We start from the raw sequence: 23,561 nt of genomic DNA, 5'->3' as shown, positions 1-23,561 counted from the left end.
GGCGACGGCTCCGCGTGTCTTCACCAAGATCATGGTAGTGGTGGCGGCGGCGCTCCGCAAGGAGGGTATCCTTGTACATCCCTATCTAGACGACTGGCTCATTCGGGCGAAGTTGAGGACGCAGGGTTACCGTGCTGTAGACAGGGTAGTACAGCTTCTTCAGTCTCTGGGATGGATCGTCAATTTCTCAAAGAGCAAACTGATACCGTCCCAATCGCTGGATTTTCTGGGAGCACACTTCGACACCAGCCGAGCCAAGGTATTTCTGCACCCGGACAGAGCTCGGGCTCTGCGTGCTCAGGTAACACGGTTCATGGCACTAGTTGCTCCTACGGCGTGGGATTATCTCCAGGTACTGGGAACCATGGCCTCAACAATCGATTTGGTTCCGTGGGCCTTCGCTCATCTCAGGTCTCTCCAGAGGTCTCTGCTTTCGCGATGGAACCCAGTGTCGAGAGATTTTCAAGCAGTACTGCCCATCCCGGATGTTGTCTTGCTCAGCTTACAGTGGTGGCTGGACCCTCAACAATTAGCTCAGGGAGTGTCTCTACAGAACCCGGATTGGGTGGTTGTCACCACGGATGCCAGTCTCACCGGCTGGGGGGCGGTCTGTCAGGACAGGTCTCTCCAAGGCCGATGGAACAGTCCACTTGGCCCATCAATCGGCTGGAGACCAGAGCAGTCCGTCTAGCGCTGCAGGGGTTCTACCCACTGGTACGCAGTCGAGCGGTTCGGATTCTTTCGGACAATGCAACCACAGTGGCGTACATCAATCGCCAGGGGGGCACCAGAAGCCATCTAGTCTCGTTGGAGACAGACGAGTTGATGACATGGGCGGAGCTACACTTACAGCGGCTAGCTGCTTAGCACATAGCGGGCGTGGACAACGTTCAGGCAGATTTTCTCAGTCGACAACACCTGGATCCCGGAGAGTGGGAACTCTCGGAGGATGCAATGTGAAGGATAGTACAGCATTGGGGGAGACGCCATGTGGATCTAATGGCAACCGCGACAAATGCAAAGGCCGCCCGGTTCTTCAGCCGCAGGCGAGAGCGCGGCGCGGAAGGAGTCGACGCGTTGGTTCTTCCTTGGCCTCGACAGTGTCTCCTGTATGTCTTTCCTCCGTGGCCTCTAGTGGGCAAGGTTATCCGACGGATAGACGCGCATCAAAGTCCGGTGATCCTAGTTGCACCAGAGTGGCCTCGTCGACCATGGTTTGCAGATCTTCTCAATCTGGCAGTAGACGGCCCTCTTCGGCTCAGTCATCTGCCACGTCTTCTTCGCCAAGGACCAATATTTTTCAAGGAGGTAGATCGCTTCTGTCTTGCGGCTTGGCTTTTGAGAGGCGTCAATTGAGACGGCGCGGATATCCAGAATCTGTCATCTCCACGCTCCTGAAAGCTAGGAAGACATCCACGTCGGTTACTTATGTCAGAGTATGGAAGGTTTTTGAGGAATGGTGCGAGTCAAAATCGATTCTACCAACGCAGGCCTCGGTGACACATGTGCTTTCCTTCCTACAGGCTGGTCTGGATTTGGGCCTTGCCTATAATTCTCTTCGTGTGCAGGTGGCAGCGTTGGGAGCCTTCCTACGTAGTAATGACAGGGAGCTTCTGGTCTCACATCCAGATATCCTACGTTTTCTAAAGGGGGTAAAACACTTGAAGCCTCCAATTAGACCACCTTGTCCTTCTTGGAATCTCAATTTGGTACTCCGGGCTCTATGTGCACCACCTTTTGAGCCTCTGACTTCAGCCACACTCAAGGATGTCACCCTTAAGACCATCTTCCTGGTGGCGATCAGCTCAGCACGTCGGATCTCTGAACTACAAGCTCTATCATGTAGGGAGCCATACCTTCGTTTCACGCCAGGGGGAGTATCCCTGCGGACAGTTCCATATTTTCTGCCAAAGGTGGTCTCGACTTTCCATCTCAACCAATCGATAGAGCTTCCGTCATTTTTATCCTCTGATTCTTCTGACCTACATCGGTTGGATGTCCGACGCTCTTTGATACATTATTTGGAGGTCACTAATGAATTTTGACTCTCCGATCATTTGTTTGTCCTTTGGTCGGGACCCAGGAAGGGTTGCATGGCATCCAAACAATCAATCGCTCGCTGGCTGAAAGCAGCGATTATAGCCGCATACATCGGAGTGGGTAAGTCTCCACCTTTAGCTGTTAAGGCGCATTCTCTCCGTGCTCAAGCGATGTCGTGGGCGGAAAGTTCTGCAGTTTCTTCTCAGGAAATCTGTAGGGCAGCCACATGGAAGTCTCTCCACACTTTCGCAAGATATCTCAAAAAAGATATAATTGCGATGGAGAAGGTACAGAGAAGGGCTACCAAAATGATAAGGGGAATGGAACAACTCCCCTATGAGGAAAGACTAAAGAGGTTAGGACTTTTCAGCTTGGAGAAGAGACGACTGAGGGGGGATATGATAGAGGTGTTTAAAATCATGAGAGGTCTAGAATGGGTAGATGTGAATCGGTTATTTACTCTTTCGGATAGTAGAAAGACTAGGGGGCACTCCATGAAGTTAGCATGGGGCACATTTAAAACTAATCGGAGAAAGTTCTTTTTTACTCAACGCACAATTAAACTCTGGAATTTGTTGCCAGAGAATGTGGTTCGTGCAGTTAGTATAGCTGTGTTTAAAAAAGGATTGGATAAGTTCTTGGAGGAGAAGTCCATTACCTGCTATTAAGTTCACTTAGAGAATAGCCACTGCCATTAGCAATGGTTACATGGAATAGACTTAGTTTTTGGGTACTTGCCAGGTTCTTGTGGCCTGGATTGGCCACTGTTGGAAGCAGGATGCTGGGCTTGATGGACCCTTGGTCTGACCCAGTATGGCATTTTCTTATGTTCTTATGTCTAGACATTCGCGCGCAGTCTCACGGTCAGCTTGGAGACAGGGTCATACGGGCAGGGCTGTCCGCGACCCACCCATGATGGGGAAGCTTTGGTACATCCCACAGTCTGGAATGATCCTGGTATGTACAGGGAAAAGAAAATTATTCCTTACCTGCTAATTTTCGTTCTTGTAGTACCATGGATCATTCCAGACCCCTCCCTGGTTTTGGGGGTTCTTTGTGGGCCATCCCTGCTTTCCTGTCTTCACAATATTTTCACTCTGTATCTCTAGTTATTGCGAGCTGTGTCTTTGAACACAGTGCTGTTTGCAAGTTCTCAGTTACAGTTTTTTTGAGTACAAGTTAGTTGCTGTCACTTATAGCTGTTATTTTTTCTCTATATTTTTTAGATTAATTGATTCCTCTGGTTCTGTCTCTTCTCGTCTTATTTATTTATTTAAGTTTTTTTATACACCAACATTCAAGACGGTAGTCCCATCATGCTGGTTCACAAGAAACAGGGGTGCAATTATAATAAACTTTACAATTTGAACAATAGTGCAGAAAAGCAGTTACATGTAACAAGGAAATAAATAACTTGGAGTAAGAAGGAAAATGAAGATCAGATAATTATATATATATATATATAACAACATTGTAAGAGGTGGCTATTAATGCTATTACTAGCGAAGTATGTTGATTGAAGGGAGTTAAGTAATGTTGGAGTTAGGAAAGGCCTGCGTGAACAGCCACGTCTTGAGTCTTTTCTTGAATGTTGAGATGCTGGGTTCCATTCTAAGATCCGGGGGAATGGAGTTCCATAAAGTTGGACCGGCTGTGGAGAAGGCCCGATCTCTAAGCATGATGTGTCTGGTAGTTTTGGCTGGAGGTACTTGAAGTGATCCTTTGGCTTTGCTAGTCCAGTTACTGAGGATTGAGGCGAGGGAGGCGTGGCTATATAGGTCCTCCCCTGGGAATTTTTGGTTCTAACTCCATCTGCTGGACAGGGAACATAACCCACAGTCTGGAATGATCCATGGTACTACAGGAACGAAAATTAGCAGGTAAGGAATAATTTTCTTTTTTTTTTTTTTTTCCAAAATGCCTTAATAGGACAAATACAGATTACCACTTTCATTATATTATATATTAAAAATTATTTTTGCTTCACAGGAGAAAAAACCCCCCCAATGACTTTTGGAGGTAATATTTCCCTCAGCATTCAAGTATGGGAAATACATTCCTCAGTTTGCCCTTATTCTTTCTAGAAGGTTCTTTCTTAAAGACTTACTGACAGTTCGTCAAAACATGAACTTACCAGCTACTGGGCTGTCCACTATACTCACACTAACAGGCTCCCATAGGCTACAAAGAAAATTTGTCTCCTTTCCCCAGAAGCATTCAAAGTCAAAAGGGTGGAACAGGAAGAGGCTATTCTGAAACATGATTGTCATTCTGTGAGAGGCTATGACTGTAACTTGTGCCACCTCACTTCTTCCAATCTGACTTTAAAATTTTCTTTCAATGAGAAAGATAAGTGTTCAGTAACCCCAGTTTTCTCCTTAATCTTGCAGTACTACCAGATCTGTTAATTTAGCACGTCAAATTTTTTGCCTATGCTCACTAGCAACCCTTTCTGCAGGGAGCATCACTTTTGCATGTTATTTTCATCATGAGCTGTCTTACTTCCTGTGCTGCACTATATGATGCCTGCTACAAAGAACTACAAGCCACAAAAAGAATTCACCAAGTATCAACCACTAAAGCAAATAATAAAGATCATATATAGTAAATCTTAAGACCTCATATGATTTGAGATGCTGACTGCACTTTTTGAACAAGAGTGACTGAAGTTTTATCTGATGCATCAACAGGTATAATCATTGGTCATGTTTGTAATTTTATTTTTGTCTTGCAAATAAAAATGACATATCTTGAGTCGAGAGTGTTGATGGCTCTTGGTTGATGAAGCATCATGAATTCATTGGAGCCGGCAGCGATATCATATTGAAGAACTGCTGGCAGTATGCCTTATTCGATTATTTGTACATTAACGCAGCTCCTTCTCTTCTGGCTCCGCTTTCACCTGCCCTTGCTCCAGTCCAGGATCCTCTTCTCTCCTCTTTCCTTCTGGTGCCGGAGATTCAACACAGGCAGATCGCTGTTCTCCCACAGCCAGAGCATACGGTCGGGGCACCCGCTGCCTCACACTCAACAGCTATCAGCCCACACCTCACTACCCACCTATGTAACAGCACATGTCAAATACCATTGTCTTTTCAGAAATGTTACCTGTTCACAGAAAGGGAAGGGAAAGGCTAAGTCACATAGATAATTTCAATATATGGCTCAAAACCTGGTGTAAAGAAGGATTTAGATATGAGGGCTGAAGCAGAGTATGAAATAACACACTATACAGTAAAGATGGCCTACAGAGCTTATATCATGAGGCAATTAAATTAGAGGACAGGATGGCAGAAGGAAGTCAATGAAATGGGAATCGTCGCCCCCAATCCAAGAAGGAAGTGGGTGGGGAAAAGAACAAATTTAATCTACTCTGCAGCAGAAAGAAACAAACACTACCCAGGAAGATAAGCAAACGGAGGTAGAAAAACTGGAAAGCTACTTGCATAAATGCTCATAGTCTGAGCAATAAAGCTCCAAATTTGCAAACCCTAATGGTGGAGGTAGACTTGGATATTGTTGCTTTTACAGAGATGTGGTTCAACGAGTCTCATGAATGGGATATGGCCATCCCAGGCTATAACCTGTTGTGGAATGATAGACAAGTCAGAAAAAAAAAGGGGGGGGGGGGGGGGGGGAGTAGCAGCTCTTTATGTCAAACAATAATCCTGGTAACAGAAATGCAGGGCATGTGAGGAAAGGAATAAGCACAATGGGTTGTCTTGGAAAAAGACAATGGCACTTCCATTTACACTGTTGTGGTCTACAAGCCTCCAAAACCAGACAGAAGAACTGGACAGAGATCTGGTTGAAGGCATCCAAAAGATGGGAAGGAGAGTAAAGTTTTGCTTGTTGGATATTTTAATCTATCAGATGTGGACTGGAGTATCCCTGCTACAGAATCTATAAGTAGAGAGCTGAAATTGTACTGCTGTCTTGCAGTCTCCTTGATTAGGAATGCAGCCAACATTTAGCTCTTGATGGTTTCTAAATTCCAGTTGTTATTCAGGCCAGAAATTTGGGAGTACTTGACGGTGCTTTCTCTTTCAAATGTCAGATGAATGTAGTCCATTCCATTTTCTTTAAATTACGGTTATTGTGGCACATTAAACCATATTTAAGTATGTCTGATTTAAAGTCAGTGATTCATTCAATGGTGATTTCTGAGTTGGATTATTGTAATTCCTTGTACATTGTGTCCCATAATCAACTATTCGATCTCTGAAATTGGCACAAAATTCAGCAGCCCAACTTGTCTCCAGAGTCTGAACTCATGATCATAACACTCCAATTTTATTTAATCTCCACTTGCTCCCAGTTGTTTGGAGGATCAAGTAAAGATTTTGATGTTGGTATTTAAAGCTTTACATGGCCTTGTTTCTAGCTGCTTCAATTTAATCCTAAAAATCTTTCAGCCAGTCAGCCTTAAGATCTGCTAGTCAAAATCTTTTAGATGTTCCTTCCTTTAGACTAGATGAATCAAAGGAAAGGATTTTTTTTTTTTTGTAGCAGGGCCAGAATTGTGGAACTCTTCCTGCTGGATTGAGAGAAAAATCTTTTTAGCCAGCTTTCCATAAACTAAAGACCCTTTTTTTTTTTACTTTAGATTTTAATGATTTTATATAGTTTTCAGTGTGTATTTCATTCGCAGCATAATTTTATCACCTCCGAGCTAGGTGACAGAGGTATTTTATGTTTGACATGTTTTTAATTTCTGTCTTTAATTTTGTATGTTTTATTCTATTTTATACGTTTATACATTATGAATGTTAGATTGTAACCTGCTCAGATATTTTTGGATAGCAAGGGATATAAATGATTTTAAATAAGTAGAGCTTGTGGATGCCCTTCAAAGTGTTCTACTTAGACAAATGGTGATGGAACCCACAAGGGAAGAAGCAATACTAGATTTGGTGCTCATGAATGGAGATAGTATCTTTAATGTCCAGGCAAGTCACTACCTGAGCACCAGGGACTATCAGACAGTATGGTTTTACATAGCAGCCAAGATGGAGAGAAGTCACACAAACATCAAAATCTTAGATTTCAAACACACAAACTGTTGAAATGGGGGATGTACCTTGAAGAGTAACTAGAAGACTGAGTGAAAATAAGTGTAGTTTAACAGTGGACCAAATTAAAAGGAGCTATAATAAAGGCAACAAATCTTTATGTAAGAGGAAAAGAAAACAGATGGGGTTCTCCATAGAGGTGGCTGAAAAAAAAAAAAGTAAAAAAGATTAGCTGTCAAAAAGTACAAAGGAACTCAAGAGGAACACAGGGGATAACATCTGGTGAAACTAAAAAAAGAGATGAGGAAAGACATCATAATGGTAAAAGCTCAAGTGGAATAAAGGCTTGCCAAAGAGGTAAAAAGATGTGACAAGACATTTTTCAGATATCCAAGAAAGAAGGAAGCCTAGAGGTGGTATAATATTGAACAGAGACAAGGTTTGTTGTGTGGAGAAAGATGAGGAAAAAGCAGAAATATTAAACCAATACTTCACCTCAGTATTCAAAGATGACCTTGGTAGTAGACAAGAGAATGGATGGGAATGGAGTAGGTACAACCCCATTTACAGAAGAGTGCGTTTGGGTGGAACTAGCAAAACTGAAAGTGGACAAGGCCATGGGGTCTGATGACATCCCAGGATACTAAGGGAGTCAGAGGTTCTGAAAGGTCCACTGAAAGACTTGTTCAATAAATCCTTAGAAATGGGAGTGGTGCCGCAAGATTGGAGAAAGGCGGTGGTTCCTGCTTCACAGAAGTGTGCATAGAGAGGAGGCTGGAAATTAAAGGCCAGTAAGCCTTACCTCGGTGATGGGAAAATAATGGAAATACTGCTAAAGGAAAGAATAGTCAACTATCTACAATCCAATGAGTTGCAGGATCCGAGGCAACATTGTTTTTATCAGAGAAAAGTCATGTCAAACAAATAAGATAGAGTCTTTCAATTAGGCAACTAGAGAAATGGATCAAAGAGAGAACATTTTATCAGGCCAATGCAATACGAAGTGCAGGAGACTGGGTGTCTGTGTTGAATGCCCACTCAACGTGCGCCCAGCCATCTCTCCTGGGCGCGCAATCCTGTATTTAAATGAGAGGTCATGTTAAAAAGGAGGCACTAGGAACAATAGCGTGTCCCTAGTGCCTCCTTATTAGCAGAAACCCAAGAGAGGTGGCTGCCAGCAGGTTCAGGAAACCAACGCTCAATTTTATGAGCGTCTTGTTTTCCGTGCCCCCTGACAGCCAAAGGTTAGGAAAACGGACACCGGTAAAATAGAGCATTAGTTTTCCTAACCTGACAGCATTTTTTTTTTTACATTTTTGGTTCTTCCGACTTAATGTCACTAGGATATTAAGTTGGAGGGTGTACAGAAAAGCAGTATTTTCTGTACACTTTCGGGCTGCTCAAATTAAACGCTTGCCCTTGGACAGGTGTAAATTTCTGAGCATAAAACATGTGACTTGGCTGCACTTTTTTTTTTTCATATCCTGGGTACATATAACAGCCTCATCAATATGCATTTGCATGTGATTAGCACTATTAGTTTTTTTTGGGGGGAGGGGTTGGACATGTTTGACGTGCTAAATCCCTTACAGTATAAGGGGTAGTGGACACATCAAAAACATGTGTCCAACCGCGTGTTAAACAGTGCGTTCGGCCGAGCGCACTTTACTGTATCGGCCCATAGTAAAAAAATAAAAAAGCAGCCAGAGTACTAACAGGTAAAAGAAAAACCGATCACATTACACCTGTTCTCAATCAATTACTATGGCTCCCTATTGAAAAAAGAGTAGAATTCAAAGTTCTCTCTATTCTTCACAATGCTATATACAAAGCCGATTACTCCACCTTTGATGACATCATTCACTTACATTGCTCTCAACGAACAAGAACGACTAGTAAAATCCAACTTGTGATTCCCTCACTCCCACAGGCCAAATTATCCTCCACCAGAAACAGAGCCCTTTCCATTATTGGCCCTAAACTTTGGAATTCATTACCTCATTTCCTCACCAATCAAGAAAACTTAAAATCATTCAAAAAAGACCTAAAATCCTGGCTACTCAGCCAATCTTTTAAAGACTGCACTCAATGAACTTACAGTACATTAACATAGCCTGCTATCTTTCAAAATCTCCTTCAATCAATCTCCCTGTTTCATGATGCAGATGTCCTCTGTTTTTCATTGTTCCCAGATATCTGTTCACCTACTCAGGGTTTCCACCCTGTGTTATCCTGTTATACTCATTCTCCTTGTTATGTCTTTGCTTATCATTGTTAATTTTTGATATTTTTAAATTTCAAACATCGTTCAATGTAACAAGTTGTTCTGTATGTAAACCGCAGTGAAGGCAACTCTGCTATACCTCGGTATATAAAAAATGCTAAATAAATAAATATGTGATTTATCTGGATTTCAACAAAGCTTTTGATATTGTCCCACACAGAAGGCTCAAGAACAAAATGAGAAGTGAAGGCTTCCAAGGTGGTAGAATGGATTACAAACTGGTTGTCTGACATAACAGCAAGTGGTGGTAAATGGAACCTATTTAAGGAGAGAAAAGTGATATGGAGAGAAAGAAAAGTGATCTAAGAAAGCTTGAGTAGTGGTCAAAGGTTTGGCAGCTGAGATTCATTGCCAAGGAGTACAGAGTCATGTATCTGGGGAGCTATACGTGATGGGGGTGAAAGATTGATGTGCACAGACCAGGAATGAGATTTCAGGGTGATAGTGTTGAGTGATCCGAAAGTGGCAAAACAATGTGACAAGGTGATGGCTAAGGCCAGAAGAATTCTGGGCTGCATCGAAAGAGTCATAACCAGCAGGGAAAAGGAGGCAATGTTGCCCTTTACTGCATTATATTTGTGAAGCCTCATCTGCAGTACTGTGTTCAGTTCTGAAAACCATATCTTAAAAAGGATAGAAATAGGATCAAAATGGTCCAAAGAAAGACAACGAAAATGGAGTGGGGTCTACATCAAAAGTCATATGAGCTGAAACTGAAGGACCTAAATACATATACCCTGGAGGAGAGAAGGGACAGGGGGATATGATACAGACATTTAAATACTTGAATGGGGAATGAAGAAGAGAGGATGTATATTCAGACAACAGCCAACAAGGACTGAATTGCACAGTCTGGGTAAACAAATAAGCGTGGGAGTAGCTTGCTTTTTGCGGCGGTTACTACCCCTAATCAGTTAAGCCCGATACTTCACCTTGAATGCATATCTAGCATGGCTCTCTGCTTCAGCGGCAGGAGGGGGATGAGGAAAAGAGGATTTATATCCAGACAACATCTAACAAGGCATTGATATGAGCAGTATGAGTATACAAACATCGATATGAAGGTTACTACCCTCAAACATTAAGCCTTATACTTCACTTGATGCAGCTCCAATACTGCTCTCTGCATCAATAGCGGGGATGGAAGAAAATTGGAATAAAAAAGTTACCAATAAGGGCCCTAAACTCAGCGGTCGGGGTAACAGAAAGATATGGGAAAATAAGTGTGAGAGCTTGCTGGGCAGACAGGATGGGCCTGTTGGTCTTCTTCTGCCGTCATTTCTATGTTACTATGTATAAATGATGAATGGGAACAGAGAGCCTTTTACAATGGAAAAACTGTAGAAGGGGAGGTAGACTCGGGAACAACGTCAGGAAATATTTCTTCACTGAAAGGGTGGTAGATGCATGGAATGGCCTCCTGGCACAGGTAGTCAAGACAAGAACTGTAATGGAATTCAAAAGAGCTTGAGTTAAACACAGAAGAACCCTAGTGGTTAAAGGATGGAAATAAAAATAAGAGGTAACCTGCAAGGAGCAGCAGTTACTACTACCCTTAACAGAATAAAAAATAAATTAAAAGAATAAATAAAGCTTGCTGGGCAGATTGGATAAACCACTTTGTCTTTTTCTGCCGTCATTTACTATGTTAAATGCTTTTCTGCTATGTACCTCAAGTAAAAAAGAAAATTCTTTGGAAACAAATCCAGTGTGCTGTTTTTATTTATTTTGCTTATATCAACTGGAGTTAACAAGCAGCTTATTCCTTCTCCAGAGGGCCCTAGAGACTTTTCTCCACCTCCCCTACCCCACACCCCTGTGCTTATGGACAAGAACCCCTGCACCCATCTCATGTTAAACAGTACTACACTGGAATGGAAGACAAGTACATACAAGACAGTATCGTAAATCCCATTCAAAAAAGCCAACCAGTCACAGTACAGTACATGGAAATATTCTAGTATGTTCTCTCCCATTAAGATATTTTCTCATATGCTTAGAACATGCTCTTCTAGACTAGACAGCTGATCTTTTGAATTGTTTCATTGTAAAATTTAATAAAACAAGGTAGAACAGCAAACCTATAAAAGCTAAATTCAATCAATTACTCAAATTTCAGCTTTCTAAACCTCACTGCATGACTTATTTGTAAATCGGTAACCATTTGCTAATGCCTTTTAATATATAAGATAATCATTTTAAAGCCAAAAATGCTGTGTTCCACTTTGCAGTCAACTTACTCTAAATGCACTGAATGACTGTCACCTATTATGAACAATTCTCAGTTCATCCATTTGCAGAGTAAGCACTGGAATATCAAAGACAGTTATATACAACATGAGTACAGATTATTGAGAATTTCATATTATTTGTGTGGCCTTTCATTGGATATATACCATGGTGGTGTTTGGCAACAGAAACAGTTGTACTGGCCAGTTTCGCTAATTCCAACAAATTACATACAAGACAAGTAATATGGCTGTTTCTTTATAGACTGAATTACACGTAACAGTGCTTTCAAGAGCTTTTATTTGCACATTTTGGACTTAGAGATTGTTGCACAAAAAAATTTCAGTAGGTACCTGGCAGCAGTCACCACAGAGCCCTTTACTGGCATTACCACTAGGGCAGAAAGCATCTTATGAGGCCAAGTCATAGAAGTGCCCAGGCCACACAGAATCACAAATCTATCCCTTGGTATATAAATCTTGTGATGATTGCTCTCTTGCTGCACCACCTATCAGTGCCACAATTCCATTTCCAGCTACAACAGAAATCTCAGAATTTGAACTTTAGGACTCCAGAAATGTCACAATGACCCAGAGGGAGACTTTTGGCCTTTCCTGTTTTTGTAAAATACATCACTATAGGCTGTGGTACTTGTAGTCCTTTTCTTCCATTTGAAATCACACCAGTTACCAAAATGCACCAGATGTCAAAGAGTTGTGGCTAGCCTAAGGACCCCAGTAACTGGTAAACTAAGGCCTTTAAACTCTACTGTCAGGCACCTAGACAATGATGGCTCATGGATAGGCACAGTAATGAGCTCACACCCTCAACAACAAGTTAAGAGACCAGAGACATCTGAAGGTAATGGAGAAGGTTAACTGCAGGAGATGATTGACAAAAGGTAGAGTCATCCAGGGAGGGAAGGAGTAAAGGAAGTAGAGAGGGGGGAAGGTAAAGAGGTGTACTAGGTGGTGATGGGTACAGAAGAGAGCAATGGCAATAGTGCCTGTCGTACCACCTACTTTTTTGACCCACCAACCATCACTGCACCCAGTTATATTCTCTAAGGATTACAGAAAGGTTTCCTTACTCAGAGCTACCATATCAGCTTCTGTTATGCAGCACTGGTGCAGGTCGAGTACTTGAAGCTGCTTCAGAGTGGCTAGAGGTGCCGAGTCCTTAAACCCTCCGCCAGCCTCCTTGTTACAAGACAGATCCAGTTTTCTTAGATCAGGCAAATACTGGAAAGCAGTGCCTAAAATGATTTTTGTAAATGTTTAGAAAGCTTAAAAAATGATTATAATATCTTATAGTGCTCAAAACATTTATTATAAATGTCTAAAGCTAGATTTAAAGCAATAATAAAGAAACAAACTATGGAAGTCTATGTATTAAGGTCTGGCGCATAGAAATGATTATTTACCGCGGCTCCCTTTATTTCTAATAGGGCCTATTCAATAATGATGCATGATCACACATCGCAGCAGTAAATAAACCCCTGCAGGGTAGAATTTCTGCAGGGGTTTATTTACTTAAGACGTGATTTATTTTTCTCACAGCCACAAAAAGTATTAAAATAAAAATTTAGATAAATCAGACAATTAGAGTCCTGGTTTCTAAAGAATTTTCATGATACAGAAAGAAAAGAAGCAATCCTATAGAAATTCAGCTACTTTGGTTTTCAAAACATTATATAAACACAAAACCATTTTAGATTGTTTTTGGCTTAAGAACAAGCAGATTTCGCTTCTGTTAGATGAGTAACTTAGAAAAAGTAGGTATTTCTTAGCATACAGACAGGTGGATCCAAAAGCAGTGGGTTATGTACCTCTACCAGCAGATGAAGATGGAGCAAAGCTGACACCACAGTATACCCCTGTAGTGACTTCAACCCACCAGAATTCTCTGTCTCCAGCAGATGGTGGACGTACATCTCCCTACTGGGGATTGCTTTAAAGTTTTGAAGGAGAAAAAAGGAGGAAAATTAATTTGCCCTGTTCTCCTGTGGTGATACCTTATGGTCCCTCCTCCTCAGTTGAGAATTCCTGAGGTGATTTCCATGATCCCTGAGATGAGTGTCTTGGTCCAGTAGCTGGTTTTTCAACTGACGTGGACTTAAGTGTAAAAAAAAAAAACCAAACCAAAACAAAACACAGAAAGGGAGCTGAGTAGGGATTCCTTGCGCCGCCCCCCCCCCCCCCCCAATCTCCGTGCTTGACGCGTGATTAGACTGTCATTCTCACTTCCAGTGGAGTTGTGGGAACAGGGGCAGCCTGGCGGGTTGGGCAGCCCTTGTGGCTATCTCTCACTCCAAGGCTCTGCTGTTCACCACATGGTAGGCCATGGCGGCGTTTTTGCACTTTTTTCTGTGCTACAGACTGCTCTCTTCAGTTCCGTTGGATTGTGCTAGTGTGCCCGACTGTGTGGCCCCCATGAGCGCCTAGTTGGGCGACTAGCTAGGTGCATAGGAGCGCCTACCAGGGTGCCCATTTGTGTGTGCACGTGCTTTTGTATGCATGCACTTTTTTACATATATTGTCTGAGCGTCCTGAGGGAGCTCAGATTGGGCCCTTATATAGGCATAGTGTTGTCGCCTGTTAGGCATATTGACCAACTATGGCGCCCATAGAGAAGAAACCTAAGCGCCTAGCCCTATATGTTGCTTGTCAGAATTGGGCATCTCAACCTGGCGTTCTCTCGAATTTGTGTCGGTGCTAGTTGGAAGCTCAGGGAGCATTACCTCCTGATTTTTACTAATCATGGTTCTTCCCAGCCTAGTGCAGGAATGGAAAAAGAGCTGCCTGAAGGGTCGCCTGATTTTAGATCTCCCCTAACTGGTTCCTTGGCAGGGGGAAGGTAGCTCAGTGGGTGCAGGTCAATTGGCCCCTGGTTTTGGCATGGATCCTTCTGCTTTTGGGTAGAAATTTTTCAAGTTTATCAGTTTCATGTGCTACCTTTTGGTTTGGCCACCGCAGCCAGAACTTTTTCCAAGGTTATGGTGGTAGTGCTGGCAGAGCTGAGTAAGGATGGGATCCTGGTATATCAGTATTTGGACGACTGGCTGATTTGGGCCAAGAGTCTAGAAGAGAGCCTCCAGGTCTCGTGCAAGATGATCTCCTTGTTGTAGGAGCTAGGTTGGGTCGTGAACCTGGCCAAGAACAATCTTTATTTAAGTCACCACGGAGATGCAGGAAAATTAAGTCAGTCCCAGAAATTTCAAATATGCAAATATTTTTATTCATCAAATCGGCAACTCCATTGCTCAAAAGGTACAGAATTTATTCAACACAGGGTGCCCCAACACGGACCTGTGTTTCGCCAAACGCGGCTGCGTAGGGGGGGACGGGGGGGACAGTATATTCTTTGTGGCATTCAAACTTTAAATTTCAGCGTCTTTGGCGGCAGTTTTGGCAAGGAGACGCCAAAGACGCTGAAATTTAAAGTTTGAATGCCACAAAGAATATACTGTCGTCCCCCCCTACGCAGCCGTGTTTGGCGAAACACGGGTCCATGTCGGGGGACCCTGTGTTGAATAAATTCTGTACCTTTTGAGCAATGGAGTTGCCGATTTGATGAATAAAAATATTTGCATATTTAAAATTTGAAATTTTTGGGACTGACTTAATTTTCCTGCATCTCCGTGGTGACTTAAATATTGATTGTGGAGAGCAGCACTTGCTCCTTTGGACGTTCAAGAACAATCTTTAGCCATCACAGTCGCTAAAGTTTTTCAGTGTTCAGTTCGCCGCATCTCAAAAAAGATATAGTTGCGATGGAGAAGGTACAGAGAAGGGCAACCAAAATGATAAAGGGGATGGAACAGCTCCCCTATGAGGAAAGGCTGAAGAGGTTAGGGCTGTTCAGCTTGGAGAAGAGACGGCTGAGGGGGGATATGATAGAGGTCTTTAAGATCATGAGAGGTCTTGAACGAGTAGATGTGACTCTGTTATTTACACTTTCGAATAATAGAAGGACTAGGGGGCATTCCATGAAGTTAGCAAGTAACACATTTAAGACTAATCGGAGAAAATTCTTTTTCACTCAACGCACAATAAAGCTCTGGAATTTGTTGCCAGAGAAGGTAGTTAGTGCAGTTAGTGTAGCTGGGTTCAAAAAAGGTTTGGATAAGTTCTTGGAGGAGAAGTCCATTAATGGCTATTAATCAATTATACTTAGGGAATAGCCACTGCTATTAGTTGCATCGGTGGCATGGGTTCTTCTTAGTGTTTGGGTAATTGCCAGGTTCTTGTGGCCTGGTTTTTGGCCTCTGTTGGAAACAGGATGCTGGGCTTGATGGACCCTTGGTCTGACCCAGCATGGCAATTTCTTATGTTCTTATGAAGCAGGGCAGGGTGTTCCTGCTGGAGGGCCATATTCAGAAGCTGATAGCTAAGGTGCATCTACTGACTAACAATACGCCTGACAGTATGGTCCTATTTTCAGATACTAGGATTGATGGCGGCGACCCTGGAGGTGGTGCCATGGACGAGGCCATATGTGTCCTCTACAACGCTCACAGTTTCAAGATTATTCAATTCGGCTCCACCTTTCAGTGGTGGTTAAGAGGATCATCTAAGAAAGGGGTTTCACTAACATCACCAGACTGGCTAGTACTCACGACAGATGCGAGCCTCCAGGATTGGGGAGCTCACTGTCAGGAGCTGACAGCACAAGGGCACACTGGAGTGCAGAAGATCCTTTCTGGAACATCAGTCGGCTAGAAGCCATTGTGGTCCAGTTGACATGCTTGCAGTTTGGCGACAGATTACAAGGTTGAGCAGTCCGGATAACAGACAATGTAACGACAGTGGCCTACATCAACTGGCAGACAGGAGCCAAGAACCAGCAAATGTCACAGAAAATAGAGCAACATGTGGAATGGGTGGACGTGCATCTTCAAGAGATCTCAGCCTCACACATTGCAGGAAAAGACAATGTAAGAGCAGACTCTCTCAGCAGGCAGTCTGGATCCAGGATATTGGGAATTGTTAGACGAGGCATTTCAGATAATAGTGGATCGCTGGGGTTTTCCATTTCTGGACCTGCTGGAGACTTCTTGAAATATGAAGGTTCCTTAATTCTTCAGTTGTAGGAGAGATCCAAAGTCATTGGCAATCTATGCTCTCATACAGGAGTGGCTGGAGGGCAAGCTGCTGTATGCTTTTCCCCCATGGCCCATGTTGGGCAGAATGGCTCAGAGGATCGAGAGTCACAAGGAGATGGTGCTTTCTAGTGGCACCAGATTGGCCCAGGAGACTGGTATGCAGATCTACGAAGGCTTCTGGTGGATTCTCCACTTTCTGGCGCACAGGTATCTGCTACTGCAGGGGCCTGTTTTTCACAAAGATCCAAATTGATTTTGTCTTACGGCATAGCCCTTGAGGGGGCTCGGTTGCTGAAGCATGGATATTCTGCTGCGGTGATTGCCACCTTGCTAGGAGCGAGAAAGTTCTCCACTTCCTTAGCTTACGTGACTGTTTGGAGATTGTTTGAGGCTTGGTGTTAAGATGGAGGAGAACTTCCTTGTTCGGTTAAGATCCACTCATTTTGGAAGTTTTGCAGGATGGATTGAGTAAAGGGTTGGTCCTTAACTCCTTGAAGGTTCAAGCGGCAGTTCTTGCCTGTTTCCGAGGTCAGGTGAATGGAGGGGGCCCTTGTTGGCTCATCCAGATATGCCCAGTTTCTTAAAAGGAGTGAAGCATCATCATCCTCCCTTGTGGTTACTGGTGCCCTTGTGGAGACAATCTAATTTTTATTTTATTTTTTATTTTATTTTTTTTTTAGCAGGCCCTTTCTCTTCACTAGGACCCGCCGGACACAGGCAAGGTCTGTGAGGGGCATCAGTCCTGGGCTCCAATGGTTTCGGAGGCACTGCGGGAATCAACTGTTCCCCAGGCATTGAGGGGACTGGAGGCCGAGGAAGGCCAGAGGGACCTGGCAGGGGCTCGGGTAATAGTGGTCTAGGGAACACTGTCCCAGCCACATCTTCCTCCTCGGAGGACCCAAGAACCAGGATCACTCCCAGTGGAGGGCATTGTGGCCATTGGTGAATCAAAGGCCCCTTGGGCACCAGTTGTGTCGGTAGAGCACCCAAGAGGATGACCAGACGCTCTAGCAGAGGTGCTAACATCAACTGCGGAAGCTCGGGCACCCGTATAGGGGCCAGTGGCACTGGCAGCTCAATGCTTTGAAGTGCTTTGAGCACCATGGACTGCACCCTGTGGTCCAGCTCCTCCTGAAAATACGGTGTGGCCAAGACTGAGGGAGGGGGATGAGGCCTCAGGTTTCCGAGGTGGCATGGTGCCCGGCGCAGACATCAGGGGGGAACGTCTAGGACTCCCGGGGACATCAGAGGAGTAGAATCTAGAAGTTTCTGGGCTAGGAGAGCATAAATGTCGGCTTAGCATCAAATGACATCATTCATCTTGTGTGGCTATTTGTTCTACTGTCCACAGAGAATACCTGTTACAGGTAACAACTTCGCTTTCTCATCTTAAAGAAACATATTGTTGCAATAAGTAAAAAGGAGCAATTCAAACTTCACCATGTTCGTTTAGTTAAAACTTTTCTTTCTAGTTTCCAACTTAAGACTGTACGCCTTAGTTTATATAGACTATCAGGTCAATCCAGTAACAAGTGGTAGGAAGAGCTGCGTTAGTGCCCGGCACACTCGCGGTTGCCGCACGCACAGTCCAGCTCACCTACCGCTCGATCCTGTATGTAAATAGCTTGCAAATGCAAGCTGCGTCTAAGCGCCTACTGTATAGGCGCTATATAGCGCCTATACAGTAACCTGGGTGCGCGGGCCTAACGCTTCACGAACACGCTGGTATCTGTCATTTCAAATGACATTTGAAATGACAGGTACCAGGAAGTGGACGGTTCTCCAACGCTCAGGATTGTCAGCCCTCTCTCCCCTCCTCCCGGAGCAAGGCTGCTTTTCGCGCCTTGCATCGGGAGGAGGGGAGAGAGGACTGGCAATCCCGCGCGTAGGATTGCCCGTCCTCTCTCCCCTCTCTCTCTTGCAACTTTTTTTTCGCTTTTTTCCGCTTTCGTTGCTTCGGGAGGAGGGGGGAGAGGACTGGGGCTGCCCCGGAGACCAGCACCCATGGACGCGGCCAGGGCAGGTGAGCGGGGGCTGGGGGAAAGTTTGCCGCCTACCCTTACCCTTGCCTCTAACGCAGGGGTAAGGGTAGGCGGCAAGTTAGCAGGTTAAACGCGCGGCAAAACAGCAGGGTAAAAAAGCGATAGTCGGGGCGCGCGTTACTGGATGGTAGGGAATAGCTAATTCGATCGTTTACATGTAATATACATGCCGCGTGCGGAAGGGGTTACCCGGGGATTTAAGGACGCGGTAAGAGTAGGTTAAAGGGGATTGTGGATCACAGGAAGGGCTAACGCGGCCGGAAAGTGAGTAGAAAGCGGGTTAAACGCGGCCGCACTTTACTGGATTGACCTGTATGGTAGCTATTAGTGGGTCTCCCATTGAAGATCATGCACAGTTTACAGCTGATTCAAGATTCTACAGCCAGGATGATTTCAGGAAGCAATGTGTCTATCTCACCTGTCTTAGCAGATCTATGCTGGCTGCCAGCATCTTTCAGATGTCAGTTTGATTTTCAAAGCACTACATGGTTCAGCACCACAGAACCTTTCAGACAAGCTTAAAATGATACATCCTGTGCCAAAGTTTTCATGCCCTGAGTGATTTACTATTCTATGTTCTATCATTTAAGGTCTATAGCTTGGTTTGTACACACTTAAAAGCTCTCTCACAGACGGTTCTTATCCTCTGGAATTCCCTGTCAAAAATTCTTCATTTAGAAGGGAATTCTCAGGTTTTAGAAAGCTTATGAAGTCATTTAGCTTACCAATCTGAAATTCCTGTGTTGCTAGTCACCATTTTCAACAATGCTGCTATTTATTGTGAGCTGAAAGATTATTCTGTTGTTGGGGTTTAAAATGTATTTAAACATGCTGTATTAATGTATTAAATGTTTGAAACTATTCTCTCTGTACACCACCTTAAGTCTAAGGGTTAGGCAACTAATCAAATCTGAATAAACAAAACAAGACGTCATGATAATAAGCTCAAAAGGAATAAGTTTAAGAACAATAAAAGTTATTTCTTCGCAGAAAGGGTGGGAGAATGTATGAAATAGCCTTTCATTGCAGGTGTTAGAGGCAGCAAAACAGTAACAAAATTAACAAATAACAGTAACAAATAACAGTAACAAATAACAGTAACAACAGTAACAAAATTAACAAATAGCAGTAACAGTAACAAAATGTTTTACTATGTTACTCTCTGCCTTTACTCACATTGTTAATTGTAAACCGGGTTGATGTGATTCCATCATGAAACTCGGTATAATAAAAATAATAAATAAATAAATAAATAAATTAAAGAAAGCTTGAGATAAGCAAAAGAGTATCATTAATTGAAAAAAGTCTCAAATTCAGCATTCCTTACAAACTTGCATATTTTTGTTATCAGTTATTAATACCACCAATGTTTTTTGGATATATATATTTTTTTTTTTTACTAACTTAAAAATTGGATGTGGTCCTGAAGTAAGCCACACATGTGCAACTTTAATGCATTTAGATTTGGGATATTTTTCAGCTCTTGAGCAATGATCCTTAAGCTGCAACCAATGTGTTTATTCATAGAGAGGTCCAGGACTTCCAGATTCTGCATAGTATCCAGAGCCTGAGCTAGGAAAAAGAAAAAAAGTACATGGCATTTATTACTTACAGCACATTTGAAGAAAAATAAGGTATGATGCAAAATCTTAGTGCAGCAGGTACCAAACGTACTTTCTTGACCAGCAGAATGAAATATTAGCACAAACTATATGGCAGCATAATATAGGATATTGTAAAGAGCTAATTTGGGAAAATCCAGAAAGAAAAAACCAAACAAACCCAACTGCTGAACTTCAGTTATAATTCCTGGCGAAAAAAACTTTGATTCCATGAATGTAATGGGACCAAATTCCTGAATCAGCATTCATCACAATAAACCTCAACATTAGGGACATGCACAAAAAAAAAAAAAAATTCAGTTTCATTTGTTTTGGTAGTTTATGTGCATAAAATTGAATTTTATGTACATAAAAAAATTAATGCACATTCCTTTCATGCATTTAAAACTTATCAACCATTTTAAACATCAAAGCTAAAAGCACTGTTACATGGCCGATACTGTTTTGAACTTAACAGGAAATTTGTCTTACAATTAAGATAAATCAAAACATCTTGTGACAAGAAAAGTTTAAAAGCAGCAGCTTTTTTGTGCTTATGACATATCTCCAACCACCATCTGCAATCAATAAAATCTGATAGAGTTATCTGTCACCCATCCTGTGTAAGCCAACAAACTGAGGGCATATAAAGCAACTAGCTAGCAAGTGAAGACAATGATCTTTTTAATTCTAAGAACTTTTATTATAACTCTAGTTTTATTTGGCCATTGTGTCTCTCTGTAATTAATGCACCCTTTACTCTAAGCAACCCTATGAAATATTAAAGGTGTACATGTAGGTCTGGAGAGTACAGAGCTGTATACCTGACAAGGAAAAGGCCAGCAAACTAGCTGTGATGCTAGACATCATATCTAGGTTTCCTGACACTTTTCAAACTTGCTTTGATGCACAAGTTTGGAAATGTGAAATTTTTTTTTTAATTGTGGCTTTGGTAATAGCAGCCAGATGCCAGTTATGGATGAGGAATTGTTCAGCAGATGTAACCTCCAAGGCTAACCTTACCAAATTGCCTTTTAAAGGCTTGCTCTCGTTTGGAAGCAAGTTGGAGAAGCCGGTCAGTAAATGGGGTGAATCTCTAGTTCCTCAATTGCTGGAGGATAAGAAGCAGTTGCCGGACCCCTTTGGTATGAGGGGTCATCTTCCTCTGTATGGATGAAAACGCTTGGGGATGACCCCTCAAAGGGTTTGGCCTTTTGGAAGGTCTCAGTCCTTTCGTTCCAGACAGCCCAGGTGGGGCGGGGGCTCAGGTAGTGCAACCTCCCGACCCTCCCTATGAAGGTTTGCCTACCAACCCCTGGGAACAGAAGCTAGGGGGACACCTCTCTCTCTTATCAGAGGTAGATAGAGATCACATTGGATCAGTGGGTCCAGGAAGTGATACGAGAAGGATATGTGCTGGAATTTTGCAGTGTTCATGGTTTCTCCCTGCCACTCCTTGCAGAAGGAGAAGGCAGTGGAGTGTACGCTGTCAAGGCTCCTCAGTCTGAGGGATGTGGTTCAAGTACCCACGTCTCAAGAAATACTGGTCGATATTCAATTTTTTTCATTGTGCACAAGAAAGAGGGCTCCTTTCGTCCCGTTGTGGATCTCAAAGGGTTCAAACCCTCATTTACAGATGACTTATTTGCACATGGAAAGCTTGCACTTAGCGATAATGGTCATGCAGCTGGGGGAATTTCTGACTTCCTTGGATCTGTCAGAGGCATACCTCCATATTCTTATCTGACTGGAGCACCAATATTTTCTGTGTTTTGCGTTGGGGTGCCATTATGTTTCAGGTGCTGCATTTTGGTCTAGCCACCGCTCCCAAAATTTTCCAAAGGTTTTGGTGGTGGCAGCGGCAGAACCAAGAAGGATGGGATTCTAGTACACCCATATTTAGACGTCTAAAAACAGGTATACTAGGATCCCATCCTTTCTTGGTTCTGCTAACGCTGCCACCACCATAACCTTGGAAAAAGTTTTGGGAGCGGTGGCTAGACCAAAATACAGCACCTGAAACAGATAAGAGCCACCATACCCAGAACTTTTTCTGGGTGGTGGTGGCCGCAGCAGAGTTAAGAGAGGATAGAATTCTAGCTCATCCGTATTTGGACGACTGGTTGATTCTGACCAAGTCTCTGGAAGAGAGCTGACTGGTGACCTGCAAGGTAATCTCCCTATTGTAGGAGCTCGGTTGGGTGGTTAACCTAGCCAAGAGTAGTCTTCAGTCATTGGCATATCTGGGTGTTCAGTTAGACACTAGGCAGAGCAGTCTTCTTGCCAGAAGCTTGTATTCAGAAGATGATGGCGCAGGTGCGTCTCTTGATGAACACTAAACGCCCAACAGTGTGGTCCTATCTGCAAGTACTCTGATGGCAGCAACCCTGGAAGTGGTGCCATGGGCGAAAGCACACATGCATCCACTTCAGCGCTCCCTGCTGTCTCGTTGGAACCTGCAGTCTCAGGACTATTCGATTTGGCTCCACCTGCCGATGGAAATCTGCTCTCACCTCCAGACTCTCTCAGCAGGGAGAGAGTCTGGACCCAGGAGAATGGGTATTGTCGAATGAGGAGTGCCAACTGATAGTGGATCACTGAAGCCTTCTGTTTCTAGACCTGCTGCTGACTTCTCACAATGCAAAAGTTCCTTCCGTTGCAGGAGAGATCCAAAGTCCTTTGATATCGATGCTCTCATGCAGGTCTGGCCGGAAGACAAGCTGCTGTATGCCTTTCCCCATGACCCATGTTGGGCAGAGTAGTTTGAAGGATCGAAGGCCACAGGAGGGATGATGCTCCTGGTGGCACTGGATTGGCCCAGAAGACCATGGTATGCAGATCTGAAAAGACTCCTGGCAGAAACCCCCTTCATCTTCTGCTGCACAGTGGCAGCAGGGGCCTGTCCTTCACAAAGATCCAATTCAGTTGTGTTTTACGGTATGGCCCTTGAGAGGGTTAGGTTGCTGAAGCGTGGATATTATGCTGCGGAGACTGTTACATTGCTAAGAGCGAGAAAGTTCTCCACTTCCTTAGCCTATGTGCAGGTTTGGTGAGCGTTTGAGGCTTGGCGTGAAAATCGAGGAGTTCTTCCTCAATCAGTTAATATACCAATGATTTTGGAATTTTTGCAGAATGGATTGGAGTAAAGGGGTGGCCATTAATTCCTTGAAGGTACAGGTAGCGACTCTAGCCTGTTTCAGGGGCCAGGTGAATAGTGAATCCTTATTGTCTTATCCCAATGTGACCCGT

The 23,561-nt window shown here is 43.5% G+C and overlaps 1 protein-coding gene across 7 annotated transcripts in view; it reads right to left on the bottom strand.

Moving 5' to 3' along the window:
• Positions 1-23,561, bottom strand: part of LRRC31 (leucine rich repeat containing 31) — an 84,326-nt gene that overhangs the window by 21,761 nt on the left and 39,004 nt on the right. For 4 of the 7 annotated variants that reach the window (XM_029616527.1, XM_029616522.1, XM_029616526.1 and 1 more), the window contains 2 exons: positions 20,116-20,283; positions 12,656-12,820 (listed from right to left, as the gene is read on the bottom strand). The exons of 1 other annotated variant lie outside the window; for it this stretch is intronic. In XM_029616527.1, coding sequence (XP_029472387.1) covers positions 12,656-12,820; positions 20,116-20,283 — 333 coding nt within the window. The remainder of the gene's footprint in view (positions 1-12,655; positions 12,821-20,115; positions 20,284-23,561) is intronic. 2 more of the 7 variants (XM_029616525.1, XM_029616528.1) reach the window with 1 other exon arrangement.

Source organism: Rhinatrema bivittatum, chromosome 9, assembly GCF_901001135.1.
Source record: "Rhinatrema bivittatum chromosome 9, aRhiBiv1.1, whole genome shotgun sequence".
Classification (NCBI taxonomy): Eukaryota; Metazoa; Chordata; class Amphibia; order Gymnophiona; family Rhinatrematidae; genus Rhinatrema; species Rhinatrema bivittatum.
Note: the sequence above shows the minus strand (reverse complement) of the source record. Positions and strands in the feature narration are given on the sequence as shown.